Below are 12,371 nucleotides of genomic sequence, written 5' to 3'. Positions count from 1 at the left end.
TGTCACTGGACAACACACCAACAAGGAACTACAGTAGAACGCTGTCACTGGACAACACACCAACAAGGAACTACAGTAGAACTCTGTCACTGGACAACACACCAACAAGGAACTACAGTAGAACGCTGTCACTGGACAACACACCAACAAGGAACTACAGTAGAACGCTGTCACTGGACAACACACCAACAAGGAACTACAGTAGAACGCTGTCACTGGACAACACACCAACAAGGAACTACAGTAGAACGCTGTCACTGGACAACACACCAACAAGGAACTACAGTAGAACGCTGTCACTGGACAACACACCAACAAGGAACTACAGTAGAACGCTGTCACTCTGTCACTGGACAACACACCAACAAGGAACTACAGTAGAACGCTGTCACTGGACAACACACCAACAAGGAACTACAGTAGAACGCTGTCACTGGACAACACACCAACAAGGAACTACAGTAGAACGCTGTCACTGGACAACACACCAACAAGGAACTACAGTAGAACGCTGTCACTGGACAACACACCAACAAGGAACTACAGTAGAACGCTGTCACTGGACAACACACCAACAAGGAACTACAGTAGAACGCTGTCACTGGACAACACACCAACAAGGAACTACAGTAGAACGCTGTCACTGGACAACACACCAACAAGGAACTACAGTAGAATGCTGTCACTGGACAACACACCGACAAGGAACTACAGTAGAACGCTGTCACTGGACAACACACCAACAAGGAACTACAGTAGAACTCTGTCACTGGACAACACACCAACAAGGAACTACAGTAGAACGCTGTCACTGGACAACACACCAACAAGGAACTACAGTAGAACGCTGTCACTGGACAACACACCGACAAGGAACTACAGTAGAACGCTGTCACTGGACAACACACCAACAAGGAACTACAGTAGAACGCTGTCACTGGACAACACACCAACAAGGAACTACAGTAGAACGCTGTCACTGGACAACACACCAACAAGGAACTACAGTAGAACTCTGTCACTCTGTCACTGGACAACACACCAACAAGGAACTACAGTAGAACGCTGTCACTGGACAACACACCAACAAGGAACTACAGTAGAACGCTGTCACTGGACAACACACCAACAAGGAACTACAGTAGAACGCTGTCACTGGACAACACACCAACAAGGAACTACAGTAGAACGCTGTCACTGGACAACACACCAACAAGGAACTACAGTAGAACGCTGTCACTGGACAACACACCAACAAGGAACTACAGTAGAACGCTGTCACTGGACAACACACCAACAAGGAACTACAGTAGAACGCTGTCACTGGACAACACACCAACAAGGAACTACAGTAGAACGCTGTCACTGGACAACACACCAACAAGGAACTACAATAGAACGCTGTCACTGGACAACACACCAACAAGGAACTACAGTAGAACGCTGTCACTGGACAACACACCAACAAGGAACTACAGTAGAACGCTGTCACTGGACAACACACCAACAAGGAACTACAGTAGAATGCTGTCACTGGACAACACACCAACAAGGAACTACAGTAGAACGCTGTCACTGGACAACACACCAACAAGGAACTACAGTAGAATGCTGTCACTGGACAACACACCAACAAGGAACTACAGTAGAACGCTGTCACTGGACAACACACCAACAAGGAACTACAGTAGAAACTCTGTCACTGGACAACACACCAACAAGGAACTACAGTAGAATGCTGTCACTGGACAACACACCGACAAGGAACTACAGTAGAACGCTGTCACTGGACAACACACCAACAAGGAACTACAGTAGAACTCTGTCACTGGACAACACACCAACAAGGAACTACAGTAGAACGCTGTCACTGGACAACACACCAACAAGGAACTACAGTAGAACGCTGTCACTGGACAACACACCAACAAGGAACTACAGTAGAACGCTGTCACTGGACAACACACCAACAAGGAACTACAGTAGAACGCTGTCACTGGACAACACACCAACAAGGAACTGTAGAACGCTGTCACTGGACAACACACCAACAAGGAACTACAGTAGAACGCTGTCACTGGACAACACACCAACAAGGAACTACAGTAGAACGCTGTCACTGGACAACACACCAACAAGGAACTACAGTAGAACTGCTGTCACTGGACAACACACCAACAAGGAACTACAGTAGAACGCTGTCACTGGACAACACACCAACAAGGAACTACAGTAGAACGCTGTCACTGGACAACACACCAACAAGGAACTACAGTAGAACGCTGTCACTGGACAACACACCAACAAGGAACTACAGTAGAATGCTGTCACTGGACAACACACCAACAAGGAACTACAGTAGAACGCTGTCACTGGACAACACACCAACAAGGAACTACAGTAGAACGCTGTCACTGGACAACACACCAACAAGGAACTACAGTAGAACGCTGTCACTGGACAACACACCAACAAGGAACTACAGTAGAACGCTGTCACTGGACAACACACCAACAAGGAACTACAGTAGAACGCTGTCACTGACAACACACCAACAAGGAACAACACACACACCAACAAGGAACTACAGTAGAACGCTGTCACTGGACAACACACCAACAAGGAACTACAGTAGAATGCTGTCACTGGACAACACACCAACAAGGAACTACAGTAGAACGCTGTCACTGGACAACACACCAACAAGGAACTACAGTAGAACGCTGTCACTGGACAACACACCAACAAGGAACTACAGTAGAACTCTGTCACTGGACAACACACCAACAAGGAACTACAGTAGAACGCTGTCACTGGACAACACACCAACAAGGAACTACAGTAGAACGCTGTCACTGGACAACACACCAACAAGGAACTACAGTAGAACTGCTGTCACTGGACAACACACCAACAAGGAACTACAGTAGAACGCTGTCACTGGACAACACACCAACAAGGAACTACAGTAGAACGCTGTCACTGGACAACACACCAACAAGGAACTACAATAGAACGCTGTCACTGGACAACACACCAACAAGGAACTACAGTAGAACGCTGTCACTGGACAACACACCAACAAGGAACTACAGTAGAACGCTGTCACTGGACAACACACCAACAAGGAACTACAGTAGAACGCTGTCACTGGACAACACACCAACAAGGAACTACAGTAGAACTGCTGTCACTGGACAACACACCAACTGGAACACACCGACAAGGAACTACAGTAGAACGCTGTCACTGGACAACACACCAACAAGGAACTACAGTAGAATGCTGTCACTGGACAACACACCAACAAGGAACTACAGTAGAACGCTGTCACTGGACAACACACCAACAAGGAACTACAGTAGAATGCTGTCACTGGACAACACACCAACAAGGAACTACAGTAGAACGCTGTCACTGGACAACACACCAACAAGGAACTACAGTAGAACGCTGTCACTGGACAACACACCAACAAGGAACTACAGTAGAACGCTGTCACTGGACAACACACCAACAAGGAACTACAGTAGAACGCTGTCACTGGACAACACACCAACAAGGAACTACAGTAGAATGCTGTCACTGGACAACACACCAACAAGGAACTACAGTAGAACGCTGTCACTGGACAACACACCAACAAGGAACTACAGTAGAACGCTGTCACTGGACAACACACCAACAAGGAACTACAGTAGAACGCTGTCACTGGACAACACACCAACAAGGAACTACAGTAGAACGCTGTCACTGGACAACACACCAACAAGGAACTACAGTAGAACGCTGTCACTGGACAACACACCAACAAGGAACTACAGTAGAACGCTGTCACTGGACAACACACCAACAAGGAACTACAGTAGAACGCTGTCACTGGACAACACACCAACAAGGAACTACAGTAGAACGCTGTCACTGGACAACACACCAACAAGGAACTACAGTAGAACGCTGTCACTGGACAACACACCAACAAGGAACTACAGTAGAATGCTGTCACTGGACAACACACCAACAAGGAACTACAGTAGAACGCTGTCACTGGACAACACACCAACAAGGAACTACAGTAGAACTCTGTCACTGGACAACACACCAACAAGGAACTACAGTAGAACGCTGTCACTGGACAACACACCAACAAGGAACTACAGTAGAATGCTGTCTCTGGACAACACACCGACAAGGAACTACAGTAGAACGCTGTCACTGGACAACACACCAACAAGGAACTACAGTAGAATGCTGTCACTGGACAACACACCGACAAGGAACTACAGTAGAACGCTGTCACTGGACAACACACCAACAAGGAACTACAGTAGAACTCTGTCACTGGACAACACACCAACAAGGAACTACAGTAGAACGCTGTCACTGGACAACACACCAACAAGGAACTACAGTAGAACGCTGTCACTGGACAACACACCAACAAGGAACTACAATAGAACGCTGTCACTGGACAACACACCAACAAGGAACTACAGTAGAACGCTGTCACTGGACAACACACCAACAAGGAACTACAGTAGAACGCTGTCACTGGACAACACACCAACAAGGAACTACAGTAGAACGCTGTCACTGGACAACACACCAACAAGGAACTACAGTAGAACGCTGTCACTGGACAACACACCAACAAGGAACTACAGTAGAACGCTGTCACTGGACAACACACCAACAAGGAACTACAGTAGAACGCTGTCACTGGACAACACACCAACAAGGAACTACAAGAACGCTGTCACTGGACAACACACCAACAAGGAACTACAGTAGAACGCTGTCACTGGACAACACACCAACAAGGAACTACAGTAGAACGCTGTCACTGGACAACACACCAACAAGGAACTACAGTAGAACGCTGTCACTGGACAACACACCAACAAGGAACTACAGTAGAACGCTGTCACTGGACAACACACCAACAAGGAACTACAGTAGAACGCTGTCACTGGACAACACACCAACAAGGAACTACAGTAGAACGCTGTCACTGGACAACACACCAACAAGGAACTACAGTAGAACGCTGTCACTGGACAACACACCAACAAGGAACTACAGTAGAACGCTGTCACTGGACAACACACCAACAAGGAACTACAGTAGAACGCTGTCACTGGACAACACACCAACAAGGAACTACAGTAGAACGCTGTCACTGGACAACACACCAACAAGGAACTACAGTGTCTAGAACGCTGTCACTGGACAACACACCAACAAGGAACTACAGTAGAATGCTGTCACTGGACAACACACCAACAAGGAACTACAGTAGAACGCTGTCACTGGACAACACACCAACAAGGAACTACAGTAGAACGCTGTCACTGGACAACACACCAACAAGGAACTACAGTAGAACGCTGTCACTGGACAACACACCAACAAGGAACTACAGTAGAACGCTGTCACTGGACAACACACCAACAAGGAACTACAGTAGAACGCTGTCACTGGACAACACACCAACAAGGAACAGTAGAACGCTGTCACTGGACAACACACCAACAAGGAACTACAGTAGAACGCTGTCACTGGACAACACACCAACAAGGAACTACAGTAGAAGAACTCTGTCACTGGACAACACACCAACAAGGAACTACAGTAGAACGCTGTCACTGGACAACACACCAACAAGGAACTACAGTAGAACGCTGTCACTGGACAACACACCAACAAGGAACTACAGTAGAACGCTGTCACTGGACAACACACCAACAAGGAACTACAGTAGAACGCTGTCACTGGACAACACACCAACAAGGAACTACAGTAGAACGCTGTCACTGGACAACACACCAACAAGGAACTACAGTAGAACGCTGTCACTGGACAACACACCAACAAGGAACTACAGTAGAACGCTGTCACTGGACAACACACCAACAAGGAACTACAGTAGAACTCTGTCACTGGACAACACACCAACAAGGAACTACAGTAGAACGCTGTCACTGGACAACACACCAACAAGGAACTACAGTAGAACGCTGTCACTGGACAACACACCAACAAGGAACTACAGTAGAACGCTGTCACTGGACAACACACCAACAAGGAACTACAGTAGAACGCTGTCACTGGACAACACACCAACAAGGAACTACAGTAGAACGCTGTCACTGGACAACACACCAACAAGGAACTACAGTAGAACGCTGTCACTGGACAACACACCAACAAGGAACTACAGTAGAACGCTGTCACTGGACAACACACCAACAAGGAACTACAGTAGAACGCTGTCACTGGACAACACACCAACAAGGAACTACAGTAGAACGCTGTCACTGGACAACACACCAACAAGGAACTACAGTAGAACGCTGTCACTGGACAACACACCAACAAGGAACTACAGTAGAAACTCTGTCACTGGACAACACACCAACAAGGAACTACAGTAGAACGCTGTCACTGGACAACACACCAACAAGGAACTACAGTAGAACGCTGTCACTGGACAACACACCAACAAGGAACTACAGTAGAACGCTGTCACTGGACAACACACCAACAAGGAACTACAGTAGAACGCTGTCACTGGACAACACACCAACAAGGAACTACAGTAGAACGCTGTCACTGGACAACACACCAACAAGGAACTACAGTAGAACGCTGTCACTGGACAACACACCAACAAGGAACTACAGTAGAACGCTGTCACTGGACAACACACCAACAAGGAACTACAGTAGAACGCTGTCACTGGACAACACACCAACAAGGAACTACAGTAGAACGCTGTCACTGGACAACACACCAACAAGGAACTACAGTAGAACGCTGTCACTGGACAACACACCAACAAGGAACTACAGTAGAACGCTGTCACTGGACAACACACCAACAAGGAACTACAGTAGAACGCTGTCACTGGACAACACACCAACAAGGAACTAAGTAGAATGCTGTCACTGGACAACACACCACAAGGAACTACAGTAGAACGCTGTCACTGGACAACACACCAACAAGGAACTACAGTAGAACGCTGTCACTGGACAACACACCAACAAGGAACTACAGTAGAACGCTGTCACTGGACAACACACCAACAAGGAACTACAGTAGAACGCTGTCACTGGACAACACACCAACAAGGAACTACAGTAGAACGCTGTCACTGGACAACACACCAACAAGGAACTACAGTAGAACGCTGTCACTGGACAACACACCAACAAGGAACTACAGTAGAACGCTGTCACTGGACAACACACCAACAAGGAACTACAGTAGAACGCTGTCACTGGACAACACACCAACAAGGAACTACAGTAGAACGCTGTCACTGGACAACACACCAACAAGGAACTACAGTAGAACGCTGTCACTGGACAACACACCAACAAGGAACTACAGTAGAACGCTGTCACTGGACAACACACCAACAAGGAACTACAGTAGAACGCTGTCACTGGACAACACACCAACAAGGAACTACAGTAGAACGCTGTCACTGGACAACACACCAACAAGGAACTACAGTAGAACGCTGTCACTGGACAACACACCAACAAGGAACTACAGTAGAACGCTGTCACTGGACAACACACCAACAAGGAACTACAGTAGAACGCTGTCACTGGACAACACACCAACAAGGAACTACAGTAGAACGCTGTCACTGGACAACACACCAACAAGGAACTACAGTAGAACGCTGTCACGCTGTCACTGGACAACACACCAACAAGGAACTACAGTAGAACGCTGTCACTGGACAACACACCAACAAGGAACTACAGTAGAACGCTGTCACTGGACAACACACCAACAAGGAACTACAGTAGAACGCTGTCACTGGACAACACACCAACAAGGAACTACAGTAGAACGCTGTCACTGGACAACACACCAACAAGGAACTACAGTAGAACGCTGTCACTGGACAACACACCAACAAGGAACTACAGTAGAACGCTGTCACTGGACAACACACCAACAAGGAACTACAGTAGAACGCTGTCACTGGACAACACACCAACAAGGAACTACAGTAGAACTCTGTCACTGGACAACACACCAACAAGGAACTACAGTAGAACGCTGTCACTGGACAACACACCAACAAGGAACTACAGTAGAACGCTGTCACTGGACAACACACCAACAAGGAACTACAGTAGAACGTCAAGGAACTGGACTGTCACTGGACAACACACCAACAAGGAACTACAGTAGAACGCTGTCACTGGACAACACACCAACAAGGAACTACAGTAGAACGCTGTCACTGGACAACACACCGACAAGGAACTACAGTAGAACGCTGTCACTGGACAACACACCAACAAGGAACTACAGTAGAACGCTGTCACTGGACAACACACCAACAAGGAACTACAGTAGAACGCTGTCACTGGACAAGGAACTACAGTAGAACGCTGTCACTGGACAACACACCAACAAGGGACACTGGACAACACACCGACAAGGAACTACAGTAGAACGCTGTCACTGGACAACACACCAACAAGGAACTACAGTAGAACGCTGTCACTGGACAACACACCAGCCACCGCTGTGTGCTCTCTGTAGCCTATGTTGAGGTCCAGGGTGAAAACACTAAAGCTCCATACATGACCAATGGGAGGAGTATATCTGGGTAGAATATGTCTGCACAATCCCAATATATAAGCAATCAAAAAATATGGCATTACTGTATTCACTCATCGTGAATAACATTTTGAGTATCCTATACATACACTACCCCACTTGATTCAGTTTCCTGAATCCTTCTTTAACAACTAATCGTGTTTCCACATATTTGAATACGGTATAAACTTGTCTGAATGAATAAAAGAGTGGACTCACTGTGTCTGGGTCTCGCTGCTGTCTCGCGGCGGCTCTAGTAGCTTATCTGGATCTGTGCAGTGGTTCGTGTAATCATCTTGGTCCTGTCCGCGGGGGAGTCGCTGTCCGCGGTCCTGAAACGCTGCCGAGGGGACAGCTGTCGGGCAGTTATCAGCTGCGGCAGCTGCGCGCGAATTCTGACTTTGGCGGAACAGAGCGCGTGTCTTCGTCAGGCGCTGGGTGAACTTTGGCGGGGTGAAGCGCGGGGAGTACCCAGGTTTGCAGTCCTCGGGTGGAGGGTGGAGGCAGTCCTGAGGAGCCGGGGCTGGGTCTCGAAGCAACGGGGGACTGGAGAAGTCCGGCGGCCGTGGAGGAGAGGGGGTTCCGGGGAGACCGGGTGGAGATGGACAGGGAGAGCACCGGAGCTGCGCTAGTTCGGTGCTGTCGTTTTCCTCTCCTTTGTCAGACATCGGGAGAAATCGCGAGCAGCATAGGTTAGAGTTGTTATTTAAATATTCTACATCTGAGACACAGGGCATATATATATATATATATATTCAACAAGTTGAAGGCACAAGTTCATATTTTTCTCCAGCACGGGTTGGGACCGATAGCACCACTGTTTAGCGCAGCAACTCTCACGCACACGCAACAGGGAAGTCTACCCTAATTAACACACACCACACATACACACAGACACACACACACAGACACACACACACACACACACACACACACACACACACACACACACACACACACACACACACACACACACACACACACACACACACACACACACACACACACACACACACACACACACACACACACACACACACACAGCACACGCAACTATCATATTTAAAATGCTAAATTGGGTGAAAAAAATAGGCCCTGAGATGGATGAAGTCCTGGGTGCTCAGGCTGAAATAATACAACTGATACAGGCATTCAACTAGGGTGCTCAGCTCTCGACTATAATCTATCACATTCTACCCACTAGCCTGTATTCTATGAATACTTCATTGTAGATTAATTAGAGCATAATGCAGCATGAGGTCCTTATAGGAGTTTTAAAGGTGAAGCATGCAGAATGCAATTCTAATTGGTGAACTGGCTGGCTTTAGGTTTCTTAAATATAGTCCAAGCAAAGCCCTGACTGACATGGTTAAATCCTTGGTGGTTTAGAAATAAGAGCTTGTCCAGTTGAGAGCTGCAGGCCTAATGGATTGGCGATACCCAACTGCCAGCCTAATAAAGAATGAAACGCTCGCCTTGTCTTTCATTGTCTGTTTGCTATGGAAAGAGATTCCCTTCTTTCAATTTGGGAGGCCCATGTGAACAGGGTCGGGGTCACCCCTTTTGTGAAGGCCTACTTGAAATGTATTTTGGTGGGAGGGTTTCTGTCATGTGTTTTAATTATTATAATTTAATAAAATCAAAATCAAATCAAATCAAATCAAATCAAATTTATTTATATAGCCCTTCGTACATCAGCTGATATCTCAAAGTGCTGTACAGAAACCCAGCCTAAAACCCCAAACAGCAAACAATGCAGGTGTAAAAGCACGGTGGCTAGGAAAAACTCCCTAGAAAGGCCAAAACCTAGGAAGAAACCTAGAGAGGAACCAGGCTATGTGGGGTGGCCAGTCCTCTTCTGGCTGTGCCGGGTAGAGATTATAACAGAACATGACCAAGATGTTCAAATGTTCATAAATGACCAGCATGGTCGAATAATAATAAGGCAGAACAGTTGAAACTGGAGCAGCAGCACAGTCAGGTGGACTGGGGACAGCAAGGAGTCATCATGTCAGGTAGTCCTGGGGCACGGTCCTAGGGCTCAGGTCCTCCGAGAGAGAGAGAAAGAAAGAGAGAATTAGAGAGAGCATATGTGGGGTGGCCAGTCCTCTTCTGGCTGTGCCGGGTGGAGATTATAACAGAACGTGGCCAAGATGTTCAAATGTTCATAAATGACCAGCATGGTTGAATAATAGTAAGGCAGAACAGTTGAAACTGAGCAGCAGCATGGCCAGGTGGACTGGGGACAGCAAGGAGTCATCATGTCAGGTAGTCCTGGGACATGGTCCTAGGGCCCAGGCCAGTTGAAACTGGAGCAGCAGCATGGCCAGGTGGACTGGGGACAGCAAGGAGTCATCATGTCAGGTAGTCCTGGGGCATGGTCCTAGGGCTCAGGTCCTCCGAGAGAGAGAAAGAAAGAGAGAAGGAGAGAATTAGAGAACGCACACTTAGATTCACACAGGACACCGAATAGGACAGGAGAAGTACTCCAGATATAACAAACTGACCCTAGCCCCCCGACACATAAACTAATGCAGCATAAATACTGGAGGCTGAGACAGGAGGGGTCAGGGAGACACTGTGGCCCCAACCGAGGACACCGGACAGGGCCAAACAGGAAGGATATAACCCCACCCACTTTGCCAAAGCACAGCCCCCACACCACTAGAGGGATATCTTCAACCACCAACTTACCATCCTGAGACAAGGCCGAGTATAGCCCACAAAGATCTCCGCCACGGCACAACCCAAGGGGAGGCGCCAACCCAGACAGGCCGACCACAACAGTGAATCAACCCACCCAGGTGACGCACCCCCAGGGACGGCATGAGAGAGCCCCAGTAAGCCAGTGACTCAGCCCCGTAACAGGGTAGAGGCAGAGAATCCCAGTGGAAAGAGGGAATCGGCCAGGCAGAGACAGCAAGGGCGGTTCGTTGCTCCAGAGCCTTTCCGCTCACCTTCCCACTCCTGGGCCAGACTACACTCAATCATATGACCCACTGAAGAGATGAGTCTTCAGTAAAGACTTAAAGGTTGAGACCGAGTTTGCGTCTCTGACATGGGTAGGCAGACCGTTCCATAAAAATGGAGCTCTATAGGAGAAAGCCCTGCCTCCAGCTGTTTGCTTAGAAATTTAGGGACAATTAGGAGGCCTGCGTCTTGTGACCGTAGCGCACGTGTAGGTATGTACGGCAGGACCAAATCAGAGAGATAGGTAGGAGCAAGCCCATGTAATGCTTTGTAGGTTAGCAGTAAAACCTTGAAATCAGCCCTTGCTTTGACAGGAAGCCAGTGTAGAGAGGCTAGCACTGGAGTAATATGATCAAATGTTTTGGTTCTAGTCAGGATTCTAGCAGCCGTATTCAGCACTAACTGAAGTTTATTTAGTGCTTTATCCGGGTAGCCGGAAAATAGAGCATTGCAGTAGTCTAACCTAGAAGTGACAAAAGCATGGATTAATTTTTCTGCATCATTTTTGGACAGAAAGTTTCTGATTTTTGCAATGTTACGTAGATGGAAAAAGCTGTCCTCGAAATGGTCTTGATATGTTCTTCAAAAGAGAGATCAGGGTCCAGAGTAACGCCGAGGTCCTTCACAGTTTTATTTGAGACGACTGTACAACCATTAAGATTAATTGTCAGATTCAACAGAAGATCTCTTTGTTTCTTGGGACCTAGAACAAGCATCTCTGTTTTGTCCGAGTTTAATAGTAGAAAGTTTGCAGCCATCCACTTCTTATG

The 12,371-nt window shown here is 47.5% G+C and overlaps 1 protein-coding gene across 1 annotated transcript in view; it reads right to left on the bottom strand.

Annotated features, from left to right (window-relative positions):
* The window catches only part of LOC115137741 (short transient receptor potential channel 7-like), a 105,825-nt gene extending 96,526 nt beyond the window's left edge, over positions 1–9,299 (bottom strand). Inside the window, exon 1 of the mRNA XM_065018544.1 lies at positions 8,851–9,299. Coding sequence (XP_064874616.1) covers positions 8,851–9,299 — 449 coding nt within the window. The remainder of the gene's footprint in view (positions 1–8,850) is intronic.
* Positions 9,300–12,371: the final 3,072 nt, after the last annotated feature.

This window comes from Oncorhynchus nerka, linkage group LG5 (genome assembly GCF_034236695.1).
Source record: "Oncorhynchus nerka isolate Pitt River linkage group LG5, Oner_Uvic_2.0, whole genome shotgun sequence".
NCBI classification, from domain to species: domain Eukaryota; kingdom Metazoa; phylum Chordata; class Actinopteri; order Salmoniformes; family Salmonidae; genus Oncorhynchus; species Oncorhynchus nerka.
This window is presented reverse-complemented; position numbering and strand designations above follow the sequence as displayed.